Here is a 25,810-nt window from a genome sequence, read left to right on the forward strand (position 1 = left end):
GTATTTGATGAAGGAAGGAAATATGTGTGCTTGTAGAATTCTAGAATCTGTATGTCAGGGAACAGACGACTTTACCATGGACGCCATTTTTAAAAGCTGCAGTTTTATTTTACTAAATTAACTATGTTAAAAACAAATCTGTGCCTGGTGTGGAATTTCACTGCATCAAGTGTTACAATATTTTTGTTTTCATTACAAGCAGGAGAATGCATGTAGAACATGTGTTAGGAAATATGACAATAAATTAGAATATAATTTACAAAAGCAAAAAATAATAATAAAGTAACAGTGTACCACATTAATACTGAGTATAAAATAATAAGCAACTAATCACCATAATACAAAGGCATCTTCAGTCTGTATTATTAAGGATATCTATGTGACATTCACTCCATTAACAAAGTTCCTAATGAAATGGATTATTTCTGGGTGTATACACTTTGAGGGGTTTTATTTATAGAGTTTTTTTTCCTTTTAGTTTGATCTGCTTCAGTTGGTAATGTTGTTGAATGGAAGTACTGGCACCAGATTGCTCTGGGTATTTAGTACTCTACTATTTGATTCTAGGCCTGTGATATTTATACAGCCTATACAAATAGTCCTGTTGTCACTACTTAAGAATATAACGTTATTTAGCTTAGCTTACATAGGTGGCTACAGTGTAGCAGCAGCAATGAACTGTGCTGGGGAAACCAATGATTTTTTTTTTCCTTTTTCAATTAGGTTTTATTTTCAGGACTTAGTCTGAAGTGTTGTTTAATTTGTAAATTCAAATACATTCTGGATTTTGTTCCCTTTAACAATGCAAATCAATGTTGCTCCAGGGAGTTCCTTAAATTTCCAACCTCAGTGCTGTTTTAAGTTGCAGAGTAAACATTGGACTCCCTAGTCCTCTAGCACCAGTGAGAGAGCAAAATGTGTCTGTGGAAACACTCCTTGCAACTTTAATGTCCTAAGTGAGGTAAAAAAAAAAAAGGTTCACTTTGAATACATTAAAAAAAACAAAAAAAAAACCCTTTCTTGTTAGTTGAACAGACACATTAGCTAATAAACACAATTATGCCCTGGAGAAAACCAGATCCTGATACAAAGAAGTTGCTTGCTTAGAGAATGCCACAGCAACACCTTTCCCTTTTGTCATATTTTTGACTTAGTCAACACATGCTAGCACCAAGTTATTCTCTCAATAGGATTTATAAAGGTAATTCACTCATTATCTAAGGGCTATACCCTGTCCTTGATCCATATATGCAACTGCCAGTTTTTATTTTTGTATTTATTGAGAACCAGTGACAACGGGAGTTGCGTACACAGGGACTGAGAGCAGCAGATGGCCATATGCGAGTAAAGTCATGCTTACTGGAAATGAATTCCACTGGTCACATGTGTAAGGAAGTGAAAAACACTGTCAAGAGGTAGCAGATGACAGGAGTTTGATGGTTCTGAATAAGTGGGCTACATAAAATGCCACATATAGATTGTCAACATGTTTTATAGTACAAGAATCCTGCTAAGAATATCTATTTTTTCCTTGTTAATTCACATTAGTAAATAGTGTGCAACACATTTGGCTTATTATTTGTTCAATACACTGACATTTAGGTTTCATGTGATTTATTGAACTTACTTGTTTCCTTGAAAGAGTACTTTTTTTAAAAAAGTGCCATTTGATTTTTAGTGTTAACACAAGGTGTTGTTCACATAATTTTAATTGCACTACAACAAAGGAGACATAGTTGGTCACAAAAGCACATTCATCACGTACCTGCTGCAAACTGCAAATGTTCAAGTACAATATATTAATATAAACATTAATATAATAATAATCCACTTTTCTTATCTCCTTGTTGAACCTTCTATCAAGAGGGGAAGGGGAAGAGGAGTATGAAATGAAGATTTATTTATGGTAAATTCTGGATCTGACTTGCCCAAGTAGTTTGGTTTCACATTTAAATGCAATTCAGAGTATTAACTAAAAAAAGTATTCAGTGAGTATTAAAATTATGATAATATGACCAAAAGGTCCCCATAACTCTTTTATTCTTTGGTTGTAATCCTTGCTCACTCTCTTACAGTCTCCAAACCTGTGCATTCAAACACTTCCTCTCATAAATAAATGCCCTTCTACTGTATCAGAGAAGGGAACACTATAGTTGCCAGCAAAGTTTGCAGAGAGACTGGCTTATTATTACATAGTACATTTATCTTTTGCACTAGAACTTCTTGGTGATGGTGAGTAGGGAGTATCATGACTAGATGCCTCTCTGTGGCTAGTGATGTAAACAAAAGTGAATTGGAGTAATAAAATGTAAGCCTATACATTAGTAGTGAAGTACGCAGCATTCTGGTCTTCACCACAATTGAAATTTGGCTTCTCCATTGTATTGAAATGTTTTTCCCTTTTAGTGGACATCTCAGCTTCACTTGTACAATGGCAAAATGGCTATATATCTGTAGCACAGATTTATTAGCACACTTGTATTTCATGCACACCTGCAATAACTGTTGCACCTCTTAAAACTAAGTTCTTCATGGTTGTTTTGTTTAGTTTAGCTTTATATATGGCTCACAGCAGTGTTCAGCAAATATGGATTACTCCTAAGGGAATTAGGTGGAATGAAGGAAAAATATAATTTTCTTTACTTCAGATTTATAATTGCTCCTTAAATAACATTTCCAAGCCCATTTTATAATTTAAATTGTGATGCTGTGTAATGAGATAAAATAGTTAACATTTTTAAGCTATGACTTAAGATGTTTGATTCTTCTTTACTTCAATAGTAGACCAAGTCATAACAGCTACATTTTAAACAGTTTTAAATATAAATGGATTCAGTGTCATTGCTAAGTCCATAATAAAAATTACTTTAATGGTCCAAGGAGGTAAACAGACTATTGGATTTAGTCAAAAGAACACAAATGTTCCACAGTAAACTATTCTATATGTGTTGTGTGGATCTTTCCAATTTGGCATGCCCTCCTTATACTGTGTCCAGCACTTTGGATGAATAAATCCCACTTCACAGAAGTTAAAATAATATTGAAATCCTGTCAGCTGGGGCTGACCAGTGGTTACGTTTTCCACAGGGTAATGCATTTGCAAGGACCTCAATCCCATTCCGCTGTGTGGCTCTCTTCGATGGACACATTTCCACAATGATATAACAAGGCACTCTCTCTTGCTTTCTGTGGGTCAGTGTCCTTGGCAGGTCTTACAGCACATCTGTCTGAAGTATGCTCGGCTGCAGAACTTGAACTTCAGCACCAGTGGGCAATAAGCCACTTTGTTCACATCTTTGCACTCTGATGATTGAGGGCATAAAAGGGAACATATAAGATAGACAAATTAAAAAGGTACAAAAGGAAAGCTATTGAGACTTAGCATGCTTCTGCTTTGTCTATCCACCTTGCTCTCTGTGTAAATGTTCTTTCTACTAGGAGTTTAACAGATACAGTATATTTTAAAAAGTAATTCAAATATTTGCAGGTCTTCTCTCTCAGACATTTATAAGCATGCCCACTTTATGCTGAAAAAATTACTATTTGTTGGGATAAGTGATCACTTTAGACAGCTAAGAAATATGAGTAATTGTTCTTGTAATTTTTTTAGCTTCTTTCTCAGGAGTAATTTATTCATCAGTGAAAGGTTATCCAAAATCTAGCCTGGGTTGCATTGTTTGGTACCACATCTGTGCACTTATAAGATTCCCTGAAGTAGAACATGCATTACCGCTAGCAGTGACTGGGAAAATGAAAAGTATTAGTAAAGGTATTAGCAGTGTGAGTTTACTGACTGTATAGCACAGCATGTCATTGAGAGTTTTACTGTAGGTTTTGTTCTTTTGCATCAACACTTTATATTCTGCAGGGAGACAAGCCATTTCTATACTTGTAACTCACAGCCATATAAGGCTTTTTCTTACTTAGGTCTACATTCACAAAAGGAGTTAGATGCCTAACTGCCACTTTAGATGCTTAAATCCGAGAATCAGGCCGCACTGGTATTCATAAAATCCTGGTCAGCTGTGACTGAAACCTATAGCTACCTAGACTTGCTTGGCACCTATATTTCTGCAGTGAAAGGTCCCTATGTTTCCCCGCTTATATTTCTGTCTCTGCACATCCACACTGCTGCATCACTCTAGGCGTCCGGATGCCTAAGCCCCAGAGTGATGTACAAACTGGGGAAAGATAAATGTTTCTCCAGTCTTTGGCAAAAAGCCTCACCTCCTTTATTGGAGTTTGTGGAATCACCCTCATTAGAAGTTTTTAAGAAAAGGTTAAACAAACAACTGTCAGGAATGGTCTAGGTTTATGTAGTCCTGCCTCAGAGCATGGGGCTGGACTTGATCACTTCTTGAGTAGCCTTCCAAACCTACATTTCTCTGATTCAATGATTCGGTGTGGGGTTGCATGCATTTTAACCAAGTAGGATTTGCCCCAAAGGCTTCATAATATTTCCAGAATCTCCATTCCACCTTTCTTTGCTTTACCCCCTCTATGGACACACACTGGCCTATTTCAGCAAGTGGCTATTTGGATGATGGTGGGCACAGTACTTTGGAAGCTTCTCACAGCTATTGTTTTAAAAAACAGTTTTGAAATAGATATGTGATTGATGAAATAGCCTCTTCCACATGGGATTGTGGTTATAGGGACGAGGTTTAGCAGAGCCATTCTTATTCCTTGTGGGAATGATATCTACAGAACCCACTGTTACTTAATCACCAGTAAACCACAAATATTAACCACTCCTTTCCTGAACTCTGTGACCAGATCAGAGTATACCATAAATTTAAGTGTTACACAACAGCAATATATACTACATGACATGATGTCTTCAGCTAGTGAGACTGCAAAGATGCACTACATAAACTAAAAGAAGATAAAATGGCATTCAGGTAGAGTTTTAGGTGACCTTGAAAGTCTGGATTCAGCTGCCATATGTACTTAGAAAATAAAATCATTCTGAATAATATTTCAAATGCCATGGTATATGCTATCAGTAATTAATTTCTAACAGCAAATATAATGTTACCCTTATCAGTGACAATTTGTCAAAACCTGTCGTACTATGCGCTAACTCTCCAATGAAGGGTTTGCAGAAACAAAGAGCTCAAGCAGATGTTAAATGTGACAAGAAATATCATTGCTTTCTTTTTCTCATTCTCATATCCCTATCTTGACTCTGATCTTTCATGTACTACCAGTTACACTTTCCCAGACAAAAATGCCTCTGAACTTTATCAAGTTGAGTGTGACATAGGCTGCCAGATTCAAACACACCAAATAGACCATAAGAATGGTCAGACCAGTGGTCCATCTAGCTCAGTGTCCTATCTTCTGACACTGGCCAGTGCCAGAGGCTTCAGAGAGAATGAACAGAACAAGGCAATTTTGAGAGATTCATCCTCTTGTCCAGTCCCAGCTTCTGGCAATCAGAGATTTAGGAACACCTGAAGTGTGGCATTGCATCCCTGACCATCTTTGCTAATAGCCATTGGGAGACCTATCCTCCATGAACTTAGCTAATTAGTTTTTTAACCCAATTACACTTTTTGCTCTTCCCAACATTCCCTGGCAACAAATTCCACAGTTGCCTGTGCATTGTGTGAAGAAGTACTTCCTTATCTTTGTTTTAAACCTGCTGCCTATTAATTTCATTGTGTGACCCCTGATTCTTGAACTATATGAAGGGGGAAATAACACTTCCTATTTCATTTTCTCTACACCATTCATGATTTTATAGACCTCTATTATATCCCCCCTTAGTTGTCTCTAGTCTGAGTGTTTTTAAATCTCTCCTCATATGGAAGACATTCCATGCCCCTAATAATTTTTGTTGCCCTTCTCCGAACTTTTTCCAATTCTAATTGTAGTAGAGAGAGCGCCTGAGACATAAGCCCTTGTATCAGAGGCCCGGTGTTTGGTCTGAACTAACGTAGTGATCAAGCCTTGCTAATATAAAGCAAAGTTAGCAAGAGGCAGGCCGTGAGCAGGCTCACAGAATTTGGCAAGAATAAGGCTGGTATTGCAAAAACACACACATTCCTGAGAAGTGCTAGGCACAGGACACTTGTGTAAACACATTCCAGAAGGGTGGTACCAGAACACCCCAATACCAAGTTGGTACAAACACATTTCCCAAAGACAACAGGAACCTGTTGACCCCTTTTAAAGATAAAGTCAGGATGACAGTGTGATGGATAGAGATGTTTTGATTGAACCAATATGTACAAAGTAATGGGTGGCAACTAACCCCATCAGAGGGGCAATACATATCTTGTTTGTATAAAATGGAGTCTGAAAGAGAGTGTCTTTGGCCAGCTTAGGAGCAGTGGAAAGTCCCGCCGCTGATGAGCTGCATCCATTTTTACAGGTATACATGTGTTAGTGGTCCTGTAGAGTTCATAGGATACTAAGACTGTTCTTTGTCAACAATAAACCTGGCCAGGTGTCTTAACTACTAACGGGTCTGTGGTTATTGGGCAGCTCAATTGGAGACTGCTGTATGGGCTATCTGGCCAGAGCCAGTGTAGCACGCAAAAATTACACACACACAGCCAACAGCTGATGACATATCTTTTTTGAGATGATCAGAACTGCATGCAGTATTCAAGATGTAGGTATTGCACGGAATTATATAGTGGCATATTGATATTTTCTGTCTAATCCTTTACTATGGTTCTTAACATTCCGTTAGCTTTTTTGACTGCCCCTGCATACTGAGTGGATGTTTTCAATGCCTCCAAGATCTCTTTCTTGAGTGGTAAAAGCTAACGTACATCCCATAGTTTTGTATGTAGATTGATTATGTTTTCCAATGTGCATTACTTTACACTTTTCAACATGACAATTCATATGCTGTTTTGTTGCCCAGTCACCCAGTTTTGTGAGATCCCTTTGTAACTCTTCACACTCAGCTTTGGACTTCGCTACCTTGAGTCATTTTGCATCATCTGCAAACTTTGCCACCTCGCTGTTTACTCTTTTTTCATATCATTTATGAATATGTTGAATAACACTGATCCCAGTACACATCCTTGGGAGACCTCGCTATTTACCTCTCTCCATTGTGAAAACCGACCAGTTATTCTTACCCTTTGTTTACTATCTTTTAACCAGCTAGTGATCCATGAGAGCAACTTCCCTCTTATCCCATGATGGCTTAGCTTGCTTAAGAGCCTTGGGTGTTGAATCATGTCAAAGACTTTCTGAAAGTTTAACTACACTATAACAACTGGATCCCTCTTGTCCACATGCTTGCTGACACCGTCAAAAGTTCTAATAAATTGGTGAGGCATGATTTCCCTTTACAAAAGCCATGTTGACTCTTCCCCAACATAACATGTTTATCTATGTATCTGATAATTCTGTTCTTTACTATAATTTCAACCAATTTGCCTGGTACTGAAATTAGGCTTGCCAGCCTGTAATTGCCAGTATTTCCTCTGAAGCCCTTTATTAAAAATTGCATTACATTAGCTATCCTCCAGTCATCTGGTACAGAGACTGATTTAAGCAATAGGCTTCTCTAGCGGGGTGGTCACCCACTCCAGCCTGAAGGGGTTAAAACAACCCTGGGAAAGGGCTGCCCCGGAGAGCCAATATGCTAGGCTGACTGGGGAGATAGCCACAGCTGGGGACATGCCTCAATCAGGCTGCAGCTGGCCCTATAAAAGGGCTGCTAGCTAGGTGCTCAGGCAGAATCTCTCTTCAGCCTTGGAAGGAGAAGGGCTGTGGGGTGGGGGCTGTGGGGCGGGGGCTGTGGGGCGGGGGCGGGAGCTCCAGCCTGGCAACTCCCCAAGCTGCAGGCCTTGTGCAAGGCCAAAGTTGGTACAGGGGTTGCAGAGGTGCAGCCCGGGATTAGGCAAAGGCAGCAGGTCCAAACCCCCCCTTGCCTGGGATGAGTGGCCATTACAGACTGCAGTCTGCCCCAGTGAACGGGGGCTAGGTGCTGACTGGCAGGAGCCACTGTGGTGAGGTGGGGATAGAGGGTTGGGGGGTTCCCCTGAGAAGGCAGACTCAGAGTGTGGGTGTACTGACAGGGGGCAGCACCCCAAGGTAAAGGGGCACTGAGGCCAGCAGCAGGCGAGATACCCAGTAAAGGGTGCTCTGGGCTGGAAGAGCTAATTCTCTAGACAACCAGCAGGAGGTGCCACAGTGCCAGCAGGAGGTCCCGCCTCATTACAGCTACATATCATAATTAGTAGCTCTACAATTTCATATTTAAGTTCCTTCAGAACTCTTGGTGAAAACCATCTGGTCTTGGTGACTTATTACAGTTTTTCAATTTTTTCTAAAACCACCTCTACTGAAGCCTCAATCTGGGAGAGTTCCTCAAATTTGTCATCTAAAAAGACTGGCCCAGATGTGGGAATCTCCCTTGCATCATCTGCAGTGAAGACCAATAAAAAGAATTCATTTAGAATCTCCACGACAGCTTTGTCTTCCTGGAGAGTTTCTTTAGTATCTCCAACATTCAGTATCCCCACTGATTGTTAGGTAAGCTTCCTGCTCCTGATGTAATTAAAAAAATTTTGCTGTTAGTTTTTGTGTATTTTTGCTAGTTGCTCTTAATTCTTTCAGCTTTCCGAATTATACTTTTACAGTGAACTTGCCAGAGTTTATGTGCCTTTCTATTTTCCTCAATAGGATTTGACTTCCAATTTTTGAAGGATGTCTTTTTGCCTATAATTGCCTCTAACTCTCTTTAGCCCTGGTGGCAAATTTTACTCCTGATTTTTTTTTCCTTTAGGGTATACATTTTTTCTGCAGTTCTCTTACGGTGTTTTTAGAGTTTCTATGCAACTTGCAGGCATTTCACTCTTGTAACAGTTCCTTTTAATTTCTGTTTAACTACCTTCCTCACTTTTGTGTGTCCTCCTTTTTGAACTTAAATGCTACTATGGTGAATTTATTTGTAATTTTCTTCGTACAAGTATGTTAAATTTGACATTATGGTTTGTATTACCAAGCAGTTCAGCCATAGTCGCTGCTTGGACGAGATCCTGTGCTCCACCTAGGACTAAATCAAGAATTGTCACTCCCTTTGTAGGTTCCAGGATTAGGTGCTTCAAGAAGCAGTCATTAATGGTGTCTAGAAATTTTAACTCTGCAAGCAGTCCTGAGGTGACATTTACCCATTCGCTATGGGGATAGTTGAAATCCCCCAATACTGGGTTTTCTGTTTTTTGTAGCCCCCCCGCCCAATCTCCCTGAGCATTTCACAATCACCATCCTGTAAGCAGTGTAGTTGTAGCCATGTCAGTCCCAGGATATTAGAAAGACATGATGGTCAGGTGATAGGTAATATACTCCTACTGCTATGCTCTTATTATTCAAGCATGGAATTTCTTTCAAATTCAAGCATAGAGATTCCATGACACTGTTTGATTTATTCACATTTTTACTATATTTGACTCTGCTTTCTTTCACATACAGTGTCATTCCCCCACCAGCACAACATACTCAGATATATTTTGTACCTTGCTATTACTGTGTCCCATTGACTATCATTGTTCCATCAAGTTTCTGCTATGCCTATTATTTCAATATCCTTATTTAATACCAGGCACAGAAGTTCACCCATCTTATTACTTAGACCTTCTAGCATTTGTATACAAGCACTTATACAAATTGTCAGTATTTAGTTGTCTGCCTTCATGTGATGTAATTGAATGGGATTCTTTAGTTTGATGATTTCTCTTCAGTTCCTATCTCTAATTTATCAATTTCTGTCTTCTCCTCTTTACTAGGATATAGACTATCCCCTTTAATAAATCCTCCCCTACAGGATATGTCTGTCTGAACCTGATGGTACTCTGCACTTGTCAGTTTTCCTCCAGCCCTTTAGTTTAAAAACTCCTCTACAAGCTTTTGAATTTTACATGCTAGCAATCTGGTTCCATTCTGGTTATGTGGACTAACATTCATTTTGACTTCAGCTTTGTACCAAATGTATAACTCCTCAATTTTTTTTGCTTGTTTAGAAATGAAATAATTTTAAGTAGTCTCACTAAGAGCAGCTGGAATTGTCCGCTTAGTTTAGTCTCATGTTAGATGAATGGAAAGTGGTTGATCTTCATAAGAAGAAAAGATTTTATGAAATAAAAGCCTCACATTAGTTATGATCTTTAGGATTAGTAAATTCTTGAAATCCTAAAAGTTTTGTCACCACCACCATGTTAAAAGACTTTGCCTGATCATTTACTTCAAGGGTGACATTATAACAAAAGCAATTTGGTCATGTAGATTAAATGGACAAGGGCCAGTTCATCTATTAATTCAAGAAACTTCACCTCCTATTATATTTAAGAGAATTTTGTTTAAGGCTATACACAGAAAATGTATGGTATGTACACATTATTCTGAGACAATACAGTTTACATGCATATATTTAGTATTTAACTACAGATATCAGATGCTTATACATACAGCTATTTGTAATCTCCTGAAATTGAGAGGAAAAACCAGTAGTTTTGCAGTCAAAATCTAGTTGCCTATTTTTGAAATTTTGGCTTTTTAATGATTCATAATTGAGGGGCAAATTGTGATCACAGGTGTGTGTATTCCTAATCACTTTGAGACACAGTAGGCACTGCTTATCTTTGTTGGAATCAATATACATTATGATCTATACTAGGTAATATAAATCGGCTCTAACGGCATCTTTAGCAATCCTCCCTAACTACTTTCATATGTCACCAACCTCCAATGAATATCTTCACTGGGAGCCAAGGGCAGAAATGTGGCAATGTAACTTTTAAAACTGTTAAGATAAAAATTAGAACAACTGTCTTCATTAGAAGAATGTATACCATCCCTTCCTCTATTGTTCCTAGAACATTTTCTTGGCTTTCACTGTGGTACTAAATTGCATGACCTTTTTGTCTGGAAATTAAGAGGTGATAAGTAGGGAATAAATCATACCCATTAATAAAGACTTTTTTTTACATTGCTTCCTCTGGACAAAAGACAATTTCTTTGCAGCAAATTAATAGTTAGCTCTTGACCTGTAAAAGTGCAGGATTTATTTTATACTGCTGTCTTAATTGATAGACAGCTAACAACAGGTGTAATATCTGAATTGGAATTATACATGCAATCTTAGCTCTGACCCATAGTGATGCCATGTGGTGCCAGGTTACATTAAACTTATTTTTTTAAGGCCCACTAGATATTTTTTCCCTCATGGTGTCACCACTTGGTTAATGTTATTGGGTGAGTGGTATTCGATGGATAGGGAGTACACTTTCCACTCTTTCTGCCTTGCTATGTATTCTAGGACTGACTGCTTAAAATCTCAAATATCTTATTGAAAGATAAGAGGTAGGTAGTTACAAAATTCTACCACTAGGCTCTCAGGCTACAACAACAATAAACAGTTTTGCTAATGCTTTCATTGGTATCCTACATACACAAGAAACTCTGATGGTTCCTTGAATATATGGAGTCTCTGTATGTATTAGAAGATCCCACTAGTACATATATCAAGAGAGACTGAAACATTTATGGAGCAAAATGTGTATACTGTTAGTTCATCCATGATATTATGTATGAATTGCGGGAATGAGGTGGTGTAGCAGTCCAGGACATTGTTTTTATAAAGTGTGTGTGGTCTAAATAATAATAATAAATAAAATAAGTTTGATTGAAAATCGGTAAAGACATTATGTTTTTAAAACCATTAATGTCTTGGTGATGCATTTCAAAGTCAATGGCAAAACTCTCATGGACTTTACTAGGGCTGGGACTTTCACCTATGATCTCTGCCCCAAAGAGCTTGCCCCTGAAAGCAAATATTACCAAACGTAATAGGAAAAATGCATTAAAAAGTAAAATGGGCCAAGGCCAGTGCACTTAGTGGTCATGTGGGATCATGAAAAGTAGAAATGTCTTGCTGAAACTACAAAGTAAATGCCATGGTTTTCATTAAACAAACAGTTGCCACATGGTGGTAGCTGCAGTACCTCAGTTCTTACACGCACAGAGAGGGGGAAAAGAGCGTGATATCTCAATGGTAACTGCTGGTAAATGTTGCCTCTTTAATGATGACTGCTCTATGATATTTGTATTTGCACAGTAGTCTCCAGATTAGAGCTGGCTGAGTAATGAAAAAATATTTGTAGATAAATCATTCCGTGATTGGACAAAAAAAGATCAATACATTATTCATGAATATTAGTCATCCAGCTCTAATCTTTTTAGGGATGAAATATATTAAGAAGCCAAACTCACCTTCTGTGTTGGAAATGGGAGTACTGTCACATTTGCTTTCACACTGTTGCATTGATGGAGGTCTAACAGTATCTGGACACTCACTGGATGCTTGTCCAGTATATGAGAGACACTGCACTGTTCGCATTTGTTGTCCCAGACCGCATTGTGCAGAACACTAAGGACAAGAGAGAAATCAGGATAACAAGTTTGGTCTAATTTTAAAATATAAACAAGATAGAAGAGTGAACAGGAATGGCATAGACATAAAATGGAAAAAACAAAGCCCTTGAGGACATGTGTTCCAGAACAGATTATTCCATGGACATGTAGTGGTTAGAAAAAACATTGGGCAAGGATAGCATATACAGCATTTCTCAACACCTCCTTTGGCTAATACAGCAAAGGGCACTCATAAACAGTTTAGGATTTTGCATTTCTAACTGTAGACCCAAGCATCTGGCTTACAAAGGAGATGAACAATGCAATACTAGTTCCCTGAATCAACCCAAAGCTGAGTCTGAGAGATTCTATTTTACCTTAGGTTTGGTCTATATAAACACTAATAGCTTGTCCATACAAACACTTACTGCACAGCAAGCTGAGGTGTACATCTACCTTTCACTACTATTTCAAAGTGGGGTGGATTAAAGCACACTAGGGAATATTTAGTGTGCAGCAGGCTAATAAGAAGCTTGCTGCAAATTAAGTGTTCATATAAACAAGCCCTAAGACATCATCTCTGAATTTAATTACTTTTTTACCTCAGATCACAGAGAAAAAAAATACAAAGGGAACAAGAATTTGAATATCCCTGCTAGTTTCCTTGAGAGACCTCCGTCACTGGGGATAGAAATATTGAGGTATTCATCAAGATTTCAAAACAATGTGCTAAACCATCTCAGAGAAAATAAGAAAACAGCATTTTCCAATCCCTGCATAAAACCAATAGCCTTTATGTTGCCCGCTTCTGTGAAGCATAATGAATAAATAAAAATAAAATGAGCAAAAAAAAAAATAAAAATACAGTGATCTAGCTCACCCTCTTTTTAAAGGGCACAGGACACAAATGTGGTGAGACCATACACTGGAAGCATGACTGAAGTCAAAGCTGGGTGGGCCCGCCAAGGGGGGCGCCGTGTGCAGGGTTTGCCTGATTCCTACCTGACCTGCCAAGAGACAGCTGGGCTGGCAGAGGTGGAGCAGCAGCATTTGGAGCTGCAGGGGAGGGACCAGAGCTGCAAGGGGGCATTTGGATGAAAAGCCGAGCCAGGTGACTCCTCTGGAGTATGGGTGTCCCTCTTCCCCCCTGCTCCACTGCTGTGTGAAGCTGCCACTGCTCCTGTGATCTCCTGTCTGCACTGTGGGGGGAGCTGATGTCAGGGTGTCCCTCTCCTGCCCCTGTACCCACTCTCCACTGAGCAGGGGGAATGTGTGTGTGCTGCTGTTTCTTTAGGTCCAGAGCTACTGGCAGCTGCTTGTGTCTGAACAGCCCTTCAGGCGCCTGACCCTGAGTATTTTCTTAAAGAGACAGGTTTCAGAGTAGCAGCCGTGTTAGTCTGTATTCGCAAAAAGAAAAGGAGTACTGGTGGCACCTTAGAGACTAACAAATTTATTAGAGCATAAGCTTTCGTGAGCTACAGCTCACTTCATCGGATGCATTTTGAAGTGAGCTGTAGCTCACGAAAGCTTATGCTCTAATAAATTTGTTAGTCTCTAAGGTGCCACCAGTACTCCTTTTCTTTTTTCTTAAAGAGACAGCACACTCATACACTCAGGCTATGGCTACATTACGAGGCTTTTAGTGACACGGCTGTGCTACTACAGTCGTGCTGCTAAATCCGCACAGTGTAGCTGCTGTTTGTCTGGCAGCAGAGAACTCAGACAAACCCTCTGGTGCGCGCACACACTCACCCCCCCAATCTCAGTATAACCCCCCCACCCCAAGGCTCCCTGCATCCAGGTCACTTTCCTCACCAGTGCTGTGAGGGGAGCATTAGGAGCTGCTGCCGCTTTTCCCACCTGGGCTGCATAAGGAGAGGTCAGGACAGTGACCTGGATTCAGGGAGCCCTGACCTCGCTCTCCACCATTTCACAGCCCCCTAAAGGTGAGCACAGCAGAGGAGCAGTCCAGTGGCAGGAGCGAGCAGCAATGCCAGCTGCTCAGTCACTGCATCCAGGTCAGTTTTTACCATGTGGGTGTAGGTGGGGGATGCAGAGGTTTGGGGCAGAGGAGGGGGGCAGGGGTGGGGGTGAAGAGGGCACAGTGCAGGGGTTAGGGGCACATGAGGGAGGTGCAAGGGGGTAAGAATAAAGGGGGTGCAGGGATTGGGGCACAGGAGGGTAGTGCAGGGGTTGGGGGTGAAGAGGGCACAGCGCAGGAGGGAAGTTCAGCAGTAGGAGTGAAGGAGGTGCAGCGACTAGGGGCACAGGAGGGGAGTGCAGGGATTAGGGGTTAAGCGGCCATCGTGAAGGGGTTAGGGGTGAAAGGAGGGCGGGGAATGCAAGTTCACTCAGGGTGCCATTTTCCTTAAGGCTGGCTCTAATTGAAGTAGCCATGCTGCCAGAGGGAAAGAGGACTCATATTCTATTCATGCATATAGCTGGAATTTCCTTTTCTCATTGATTCCCCAGATGTACAGAAGCTTTAGCTTTGCTCACTTCACAACCTACCAATACCCTTCCCATGTAAGGAAGAATAGCTGGAGACTGAAAAGTGAACACAGTAAAGGGTTCCCAGAGTCATCTGTTCCCATTCTAAAATGCATATTTTATTTTCAAGCTTCCACTAGGGCATAATTAATGGAAAATGCAGAGTAATTAATAAAAACAAAAATAGTAGCTGACAGTGTCCCTTCAAGGATTTAATGATGGACAGAAACCTTCTAGTTTGTCTCCTATGTGATGTTACTCTATTTGTTGTTTTAGATTATTTTAAACAGTAATATGGGACACCATGGGAACTACTGATCAGGGCCGAAGTATTCATCTCAGCAATAAGGACCCCCCACCTGCATATATTCCAACAAGGGGTTTCTTCCCAATAGGCACAGAGTTGATACTCTGCACTATTGCCCACAGAAGCCCTGGAACAAGAGGTGTATTATTTGCACGAATAACTGTGTTGTTATAACTGAGTTGATTCCATGCATTTTAGGGTGGGGGAGGTATAACCAATAGTTCTTTTCAAATGGAAATGCTTTAGCCATTCCAAAACATGTTTTGCTGCTCTATAACTAAACAATGGCTTAACTGATTTACATCAATTTAAGAAAAATATGCACCTGCGCTGCTAACATGCATGTCAGCATAAGATAGATCCTTAATCTATTACTTAGGACCCAATATGGCAAACAGTTGTTCCCTGATTTCAGAGTAGCAGCCGTGTTAGTCTGTATTCGCAAAAAGAAAAGGAGTACCCGTGGCACCTTAGAGACTAACAAATTTATTAGAGCATAAGCTTTCGTGAGCTACAGCTCACTTCATCGGATGCATCCTTCATGCATCCGATGAAGTGAGCTGTAGCTCACGAAAGCTTATGCTCTAATAAATTTGTTAGTCTCTAAGGTGCCACGGGTACTCCTTTTCTTTTAGTTGTTCCCTGAGTACTCCAACTGAAATCGGTGGATCAACTCACATGAAGAGTAAACTACTGATGGAACTACAGTTTCAAGCTCTTACTTAACAAGCCATAAATCATACTTTAGACTGCTAAATCTTGATCAAAGAGAGAGCATATAGCTCTATATATAGCATGACCAAGGTACATTCATTGCCTGAACTGTCAATAACATTCTGTCTGTGCTATAACAACTCAAACCAATCCTAAACTATAGGTAAGCATGCCTCTGTATATAACATTTATAATGTTTTCAAAATCCATAGTCAATTAATGCTGCACTTGTACACCTTATTGTCAATGTAAGTCAACATAGTAATTTTGGTGTAATACTACTTCCATTGTGCCTTTCAACTAAGAAATTCAATGTACTTTAAAAATATTTATTAAATTATGCCTTGCAACATTGCTGTACACCCCGAACACTCTCTAGCCTTTTCACATGTGAGTAAACTGAAGCACAGAGGAAAAGGGATAATGCATACCTTCCCATAGTCAACTAGTGGCAAATTCAGATTTAAACTCAGAAGTTCTAATTCCCAATTTCATGCTCTAGTTACTAGACAACATTCATTGTATGCTCACTGAATTTCAAATTTCTAACTACTTTAACGTTCACCAGCTCTGGTTAGTTGGGATCAAAAATTATTCGTAAAATTTCACTGTTAAATTAGTTCACTGTGGCCAGCATCATTTTTATTTCTAGTCTGTTTCACATTCTGGCTCACAAGCATTAACATATGCAGGTATTTTGAAAGTCACAAAATGACAGGAGAATATTTTTAAACGTTTTAAATAGAACAAGAAAAAATTCTGAAAAACATTTCTATTCATATTAGTTTTAAGAGCTCACTTCATATATGGGTTCCTACATGTACATGTATATTTCTCCAGGAATTATGTCAATAAACATTTTTCATGTATCGCACTGGTGGGAATTGGCATGCAGAATCCTAAACTGTGAGCTTGTGGATATTTATAAGCCTGAAACAAGCAGATGGCACTATTTTGACAGATTCCTAAAAAGACCATGAATTTTCTCTGGCATGAACCTTACTGCTTCTGTTTTGAAATTATACATGATATCCTTGACCCAGAGAAGAGATATAGCACAGGCAGGAGCAGCAAAGTTTCACCGCACAAGTTTCATCACACTGCCACCTCCACCAAACATGGCTGAAACCTTGTCTGGAAGAACCATCTCTAGGAAAGAAAGAGTAACAATAATAAATAATACTTTGCATGTTGATAGGACTTTTTAATCACAATTCTCCAATAACTTCATAACAGTAGGTACATATTTTTAACATGGTGTGACAAAGTTCCTCCTCTACCTTGGTGGGACTTGCGGTGGAACTTATTGGCAGATTTGCTCACCTTGGAGCTTCATAGCAGCCCTCAGTTTGGCCATTTTCATGAACCCACAGTCCAGGTCAACTCCTCCTGTGTCTGACCAGGAGTTGGAGATTGGGGGGAACCCGGGCCCACCCTCTACTCTGGGTTCCAGCCCAGAGCCCTGTGGTATGCAGCTGTTTAGAGTGCCTCCTGGAACAGCTGTACGACAGCTACAACTCCCTGGGCTACTTCCCCATGGCCTCCTCCCAACATCTTCTTTATCCTCACCATAGGACCTTCCTCCTGGTGTCTGATGATGCTTGTACTCCTCAGTCCTCCAACAGTATGCATTCTCACTTGGCTCCTAGTGCCTCTTGCTCCCAGCTCCTCACACACGCACCACAAACTGAAGAGAGCTCCTTTTTAAACCCAGGTGCCCTGATTAGCCTGCCTTAATTGATTCTAGCAGCTTCTTATTGGCTGCAGGTGTTCTAATGAGCCTGGGAGTCTTAATTGTCTATAGAAGGTTCCTGATTGTTCTGGAACCTTCCCTGTTACCTTACCTAGGGAAAAGGGACCCACTTAACCTGGGGCTAATATATCTGCCTTCTATCACTCTGCTGTAGCCATCTGGTTCGACCCTGTCACAATGGGGAAACTGAAGTAATGATAATTTAAGTGACTTGTCCAAGGTCTCACAAAAAAGCAGTGACAGAAGTGGGACTGGAACAAAGGTTTCCTAGCTAGTAGACCATGTTGCCTCTCCTATAAGCACTAATTCAATCTCTACTCCCATTCAGTTTTTTTACTTCTTCTGTAGGAATGTGAACAGGTGTGAAAATCAGTGCTAATTACAGAGTTGGGATTATTTCACCCCACCAACACCTTTCCACTAGCAATTGGATGGAGACTAGTTACTCATTTTATATAAACCAACAGACAGATATTAGAAGGTACCTAGATGTGGGCACAATCACCCTGTGTAACATTCCAGTCTGAGACAAAAGGGGATGTCACCTGAGGCATCCCTTGCTCATTTCCAAGAACAAAATATATTCCTTTTTTAGAAAGTGCTGATGGATATTAATAGCAAGAAAAGGTAGACGATAGTTATATGGTCTGTTATTTTACCTGTCCCCAGTCTCCAGTAACCCAGCGTGGAGGAGGGCATCGGCCTAAGCTACAGCGGATGCGGACTGGAGGCTTGCTTTCCTCTTGGCATTGTACAGCGGGAAATGTTTTTGAAAGGTCACTGCTTTTGCACAGAACAATCCGATGTTTGAATCCTGGACCACATTTTGGAGTGCACTGGAAAAATATGTAAACAAATTTATAGTTACAATTTGAAAAGACAACAACATTTCAGAAATATTCTTAATGTGTATACTCAGGTACACTTATACCAAATTATCACAATTTCCACAAGATCCAAGATGTCCCCTGTCTATCCATAGTATGGATGAGACCCTCAAAGTATAAATGAGATTTGCACTCAGATTCTACAGTTATGGATACTGAAAATCCTCACAGATACAGAAGTCTTTATAAATGAGATGGTTGGTGATTGATTTTCTTCATCACCATTTTCCAACAGATTTTCCTTCCTATCATTTACCTTATTGTACTGCAACACATTCCTGATTTTCAATATGTGAGCGAAGTACATCAGTATTCATAAAATAAATCTGAGACTGCATTTCAGAGATTAATGTGGAATCCACTAGCACACAACTCTCAGCAGAACCAGTGAAAGCCTCTCTCTACATTCCATATAGACTAATAAAATACAAAGAATGGAGGGTGACATACTAGAACACCTCACAAGAAAATTTTCAATGTATGTAAAGGTGAGTGCATTAGTGGGATGTGTAGAAATGAGATTTTTGGACCAGGTAGGAACTTTCCTCCCTTTCTTCAAGTTGTTACTCTCTTCCCCTAGATACTGTCCCTCCTTTTTCCTTTGGTGTTTAGCTGCTTCTCTGGCTCTGATAGCAGTAAGGTAATGAAGCAGGAACTTGAATGCAGGCAGGTCTGAAGTCCTCCATGCTCTTTTCTCTTCCTTCTCATTATTCTCTCTCCCTTCCTCCTCCCTTGTTTTGCTACTCTCCATTATCCGTTACTAACCCTAGCAGAGCAGCAAACTGGGAAGATAGGGAAACAGGTACCAAGGGGAAAGAGACAAAACAACACAGAATAACTTTAAAATTCCACCCAGTGAAGTTCCTAGTACCCGTTTCCCTTCATCATTCAAGTAGGAGAAGCAGTTTCAGAATTGCATAATTGCATGTGCATCTCTTTCCTACAAATTCACCAGTGAGATATTTAAAGGGGGATCAGTTTCTGATGTTACACAGGGTCTGTACAAAGAATAACCTAAATCTGTCACAAGATTGGAATTCCCTTTCTGGTATAAGCAGCTGCAATACCTAATACCATACCATGTGGGAACTCTGAGCAAAATTCACGGGTGAAACACCAAAGGAATTCTACATCCAAACAACGCAGCATATGGCAAACACCAGAGGGAAAAGATGTAAGCCCCTGTCTGAGAAATATGCTGTTGTAGCTACTGGGACCAAGAGACAAAAACATCCTTCAGAAAGAAAACTTCATATGGAGAGACAGCCAAAATTCCACTAAATAAGATGAACTACACCCTGTCCCCAGCAATGAAAGTGAAATAAGAAAATATCTAAGTTGCCTACAATAATACTGAATCACCAAAAACCAAAGGCATCACTAGAATTCAACAAAAAGAATATGGGCTAGTCTACACTGGCAGCGTTTTAACGTGGCTTGTGTAGTCTCAGCAGAGCGCTGGGAGAGAGCTCTCCCAGCACTCTTAAAAAACCACCTCCACGAGGGGCATAACTCTCAGTGGTGGGAGGGTGGCTCTCAGCGCTGATGCACTGTCTACACTGGTGCTTTACAGCTCAGGGCGGTGTTTTTTCACACCCTTGAGCAAGAAGTTGCAGCACTGTAAATTGCCGGTGTAGACAAGCTCTATGTCATCAAAGCAAATGAAAGATAAAATGCCCACACAAACAAACAGGGAATAAAGTTTCCCATTACTGCATGCTTTCAGAATTTTTGACTCACTTACCAAATGGAGGCAAGCATGACTAATGGTAATATGAATGCAAAGGAAGAAATGCTTGTCTAAAAAGTCTGATAAGGATCCGCCGAAGAAATCCTTAGAGTAATTTTTGTTGTTTTGATTTTATTACCTTGAAATACTTTGAATAAATATAAAATACAATCATTATTGACTGCAGGAAAGGTAATGCAGCCAAAACTCAACCATTTCAAGGCATATGGAAATTGGCATGGCAAACTGCCACCCTGACACTAAAGAATGACTAATTAACCTGTGCTGCCACAAGCTACTTAGTTTTAGCACACCATTCCCTATACTTTTACATTATCCCATCACCATATATATATATATATATATATATATATATATATATATATATATAATTCTTTCATTATCTCTTTCTACCTTTACACATTGTATTTTGTAGAATATTTCTGGCTTTCCATTCCACTGCTTATATGGATGATTCTTAGAAGGAAAAAAAAAGCTTTAGGACAACAATTAATTTCTCAACCTAGTCAAATTGCACAGATACTTTAACTCAACTGACCCAAAAGACGCCTGAATCTATTGATCCTTTTCTCTAAACAAGCTATTTCCGAATATCAGTTTTCATCAGAGATGAAGTATAACTCTGTGCTTATCTGATGCTCAACAAGCATGTTAGCATATGAATGAATGCTGGAATTGCTTAGTTTGTGTTCAGAGAAGGTCAGCATTGGAGCAAGTGTGTTAGTTGTTTTTAGTATAACAACAAAAGCTGAAGAAGAGACTTCACATTCCAAAAGATGACAAGCTTTGATTTAAATGGAAGCAGGAGTGGACATTGCTGCTGCTTTCTATTACAAGATACATCATTTTCATGCTACCCTTAGAAAAACAAGTATTATATGCTACATGAAATAAGTACTTATTTTTAATATACAATAATTTTTTTTCTAGGAAACACTGGATAGAAAAATAAGCACTGTTTCATTATATTAAAAAAGTTCTTAATAGTTGAGACATACCGCCAAGGTACTCTAAACAGAAATGTATAAATAGAAATATGTTCTTATTTGCTCAGAATCTTGTCAGAACATCCACCTAGATTCCTGATTTAACAGTCTCTAAACCTATTATGGATGAGGAAATTTCTGTTCCAAGATATCCTACACAGACTGTACAGAAATTTATATATGGGAGCCTGTCGCAGGGTGCTCCCTCGCAGCTGCACCCTGCGCTTAGGCTGGTCAAATAAAGAGTCTCAACACCCTCCTGTGCTGATTAACCTTCCTGTCTTTACTTACAGTGCTCTCATTAGCCCCCAATTCCCCCAACCACTATCCCCCTACAAACCCTTCCCAAGGTCTTCTTGCCCTTGAGCCTTCCTTCAGTTGGTACAGAGGCAGAAATGCAGCCTTCCTGTCCCCTGCCAAGTTAGCCCTACCTGAGCTTTTCTCAGGGCTTATATAATCGTCCCAGTACTCAGCATAGCTGTCTCTACTTGGCTCAGCCTATTCTTCTGGGCCAGCCCTCTTTAGGGCCTACAGCTGGGCCCCCTACTGAGTGCCTGGGCCCCCGTATCTGGCTATCCTGCCATGAAGCAGGGTGCGGCCAGCCCCTTTTAGCAGGGCATTCACGAGGTTTACCTCTGTCCTGCCACAGAGCCATAAAACTCCTGTAGCTGCTCAGAGAGTTGGAACATCAGCAGTCCCAGGGGACTAACAAATTTATTTGAGCATAAGCTTTCGTGAGCTGATCGGATGAAGTGAGCTGTACCTCACGAAAGCTTATGCTCAAATAAATTTGTTAGTCTCTAAGGTGCCACAAGTCCTCCTTTTCTTTTTGCGAGTCCCAGGGGAGATTGTTTAGTAAGCAGAATGCACATGAAGGAGTCAAAGATGCATAATAAATGCAATGTGCTACAAGGCTCTACAGTTTATCATGGGGATAGTATTATTATTATTTATTTGTATTGTGATATATACAAAATGGAAAGATGATTCCTGGTCCCAAAGGGTTTACAATCTAATTAACACCACATAAATGGACTATAAAAGGTTTTTGTGTCTCTATCTCCTCACTTACTCCCTCCTCCAATCATCCTTCCTCTTTTTCTCCTCCACTCATCTCTTTCTTTCTACTCATCCACTTTCTTCTCCAAACTATTCCTCCAAGCCTTGCATTAACTTTTCATGGGGTGGGATGCTCTGTGCCTTCTTCTCTCTCAGGAAGTGGGTGACCAAGTAGTGATTGCTTCCAAACCCCCACTTGCCCTGGCTTTGCCACTCCACTTCTAAAACCAGCTTGAATTGCAGGAAATAGGCAAGTAGAGAAGAGAGGGGACATAGTACATAAGAGATGACACTGATAGCCTGCCTCCTGGCAGGTTTTAAATACTCAATCCACAATTCGGGGGGTGGGGGGGCGTTCCTAAGGCCCTGCTCTGTACATAGAGATGTTACTGTAGGGAACTGCTTTCTGACACATAATAAGGATATAAACCAGACACCTTCTTAGGAAAATACTCTGGGAAAAAGGGTCATTCTTTACAGACTATAAAACCAGAGACGGGTCAAGATCTGAACTCTGTGGCTGGCTCATCTTTGTATTGCCCAAATGAATGACAGAAACTTGTAACAAAAAATGGAACCTCGGGAGTCCAAGCAATAGCATCAACATAAAGGGCTAATGATGATCAGAAGCTTTTAAAAAAATCCTGTAAATTTTAAAAATATTTTTCTGCTCCTAATTAAAAAACCAATCACACATTTAATGGAAGATCCCCTATGGAACTGAACGAATGCTTGCCCACTACAGCAGAGATAATATAATTCTATGGTGGCAAAAGATGAAAAAAATAATTTTTAAGCTAGGCAGATTTGGTTGAGTTTTCTCCCCCGTAAGTTAGTGGTGGTTTTCACCAGTGGAGAAAATTGCTTTCAATGTTCATATCAATAATTATCTGACATTATACATCACTTAACATCCCAAAACACACCACAATTCTTTACAAGCTGAAATACAAACTATAGAGAGGGATAGCATCCCTCTGAAATTAGGCCATCAATGAAAGCAGCACCACAGCATCTCATAGCATCCTGAATCAACAGTTTATGACAGGAAGTAATGTACATCATTTGTATATGGTGTGGAGCTGATGGCACTGTTCTACGCAACTTCAACATGGCCCCCAGCATATGGCGGGGGGCGGGGGTGTGTGTGTGACTGCTGTGCTTCTGTGCTTTGCCTGTTTACAGATGCTGGAACAGTCCGTTGGAGCTGAAGGCAGGTGTGCCATAACTTAAAACAGCCCTGAGGCTGCTCTAATGCAAGATGGGGATCCCACCCTGGAAACTAGGAGTTGCAAAGGAGCTACACAACCATCTTTGCCACCTTGCCCTAGTAGTACTCTGCAAAGTCTGAATTCAGCTCAGAACTGGGGTGATGGAATTAATTTCTGTTCTCGGTTGTACGGGTGCACATCCTTTGAATTCAATAGGATTGAATCAGCATAAATTGAACTTAGATCTTGGTTCATACACTAACGGACACTGCCATATTAATAAAGGTATACTAGCCTCTCCTAGGACTACTGGAGTTGCAAGTCTTAGTTCCACCTTTCACATCACCTTACTGTGGTACTTATGTATGTTTGCTGGGTTACTTGAGGAAAAATATGGCATTTCTTGTAGTTTTTGATACCTAAGTGCTCTAAAAATCATCATATCCTTTTTTAAGCCATACGCCTGTAAGGAAGCCTCTGGAAACTAAAATCCCCTTTCTCAATTTATGATTTTGCTGAACCAGGAAGCTGCCCCATGCCAACAAATTATTGTGCAGCAGCACTGGTTTTAGCCTTTATTGGCTAAACAACACGCTCTATTGGTTACATGATGACAGTAGGGGAAAATTAAAGACTTTAATGTAATTTTAAACATCTTTAATGTTATAAATCAGACAGCTACTGATTTCTTATTAATCCTCTGCCTTTAGATCATGATTTAGAGATGACAAGCAGCAATAAAAATGTATTTACATTCAGTGGGAGGAACTCATAACTTGCCCATTGCCCATAATTAAAAATGCTAATCTGTGTGAAATATCCTTACTTCTGACCAGTCCAAGGCAACCCACTGTGGTGGACAAGACTGATTGTTACAGGATTCTTTTTCAATAGGCCGGTGTGTTAAACAGTTAACATTGTCCAGTGTCTCCTCCTCAGACGGTCCAATCTTTCTGATACAGAGAACTGTTCGCGTACGTATTCCTCCATCACAGGTCTTACTGCATTCTGACCAATCTCCTATAAACCACCTGTAGAGAGAAAATCAGGAAATTTAAATAATCCATTTCATATATAGAATCATAGAAGTGTAGAGGACTGGAGAGGACCTCAATAGGTCATCTAGTCCAGTCCCCTGCAGTCAAGATAGGACTAAGTAATAACTACACCATTCCTGACAGGTCTTTGTTGCAAAGGGAGAAGATGATTACACAATCATAAAATCCAAATCTTAGTTTAAATTAATAATCCTAAATTATGTTCAATAACACACGTGCTCTTCTTAGTAAAATAAAAAGTATAAGTACAAGACAATGCAAGAGCAGTCACAGGGATGGGCATGAGCAATGAGAAACCAGTGAGATGCTGCTGGCTTAACAGCAGCCTGCTGGCTGCTGCAACCAATTGGGCAGCCTGCTGAAGGCTGACTGTACTGATGAGACTGCCTGGGAGATTAGTTCTGCTGCAGGCCCAGATTCCTGACAACAGACCCCACTCAGGGGTGCTGTCTAGGAACCTCAGGGCCTGGTTTCTCAGGGTAAGATGAATGGAAGGCACACAGGCAGTTTGGGGCATGGTGATGTTCTGCAGGTTCCCATGAACGTTCATCTGGGCCGTGACTGTCCCAGTTAATTAGTTACTGTAGTTTTCCTTAGACCCAATGGGAGTCTAGAATCTGCCGAACCACATATTCTTCTTGGCCCTGAATAGTTATAGGTAGAAGAGGGGGAGTAGTATGAAGTGGGAAGGGATTCATTATTAATGGTTTTAGAAGTGAGACATGGAAGGTGGAGTGAATCTCGAGGAAATCTGGTAGCTGTAACTTTTATGTAACCAGGTTAATCTGTTTTGTGCTTTGGAAAGGTCACAGGTACTAATGGTCCAGATTTGTGGAGGGACAAGTTGATCACAGATTCCAGGTGGACAACCACACTTCGTCCACTACTCCAATGCCAGGCATTGGCTGGCAGGACTGGTTGGCATACTATTTGTAGCTTGCCATAGTGACTTCTAACTGCCTTTGAAGTTCTTGGTGACCTGCCAGATGTGGTCCATAAGTTCAGTAACAATGGGCATCATTCTGCAGGTTCTGGGTGGCGTCCACCAGTTCTGCTGCTAGTAGGGTCTGTGCTAGCGTTGAGGACCCCCCGGCCATAGTTTTAAAGGCTCTCAGTCTGTCAATCTACCAGGACAAGGGTGATCTAGCCTAGTGGTCAGAGCAAGCATCAGGACCCAAGGACTAGGGTAAGAGCTGGAGTCAGTAGTCTAAAGC

The 25,810-nt window shown here is 40.3% G+C and overlaps 1 protein-coding gene across 4 annotated transcripts in view; it reads right to left on the reverse strand.

Moving 5' to 3' along the window:
- Window positions 1–1,158: 1,158 nt before the first annotated feature.
- The window catches only part of ADAMTS6 (ADAM metallopeptidase with thrombospondin type 1 motif 6), a 319,968-nt gene continuing 295,316 nt past the window's right edge, over window positions 1,159–25,810 (reverse strand). For all 4 annotated transcript variants that reach the window (XM_038403172.2, XM_038403171.2, XM_043514172.1 and 1 more), the window contains 4 exons: window positions 24,365–24,569; window positions 18,305–18,481; window positions 12,241–12,397; window positions 1,159–3,303 (listed from right to left, as the gene is read on the reverse strand). In XM_038403172.2, coding sequence (XP_038259100.1) covers window positions 3,194–3,303; window positions 12,241–12,397; window positions 18,305–18,481; window positions 24,365–24,569 — 649 coding nt within the window. In that variant the 3' untranslated portion in view covers window positions 1,159–3,193. The remainder of the gene's footprint in view (window positions 3,304–12,240; window positions 12,398–18,304; window positions 18,482–24,364; window positions 24,570–25,810) is intronic.

The sequence above is a fragment of the Dermochelys coriacea genome, chromosome 5 (assembly GCF_009764565.3).
Source record: "Dermochelys coriacea isolate rDerCor1 chromosome 5, rDerCor1.pri.v4, whole genome shotgun sequence".
NCBI classification, from domain to species: Eukaryota; Metazoa; Chordata; order Testudines; family Dermochelyidae; genus Dermochelys; species Dermochelys coriacea.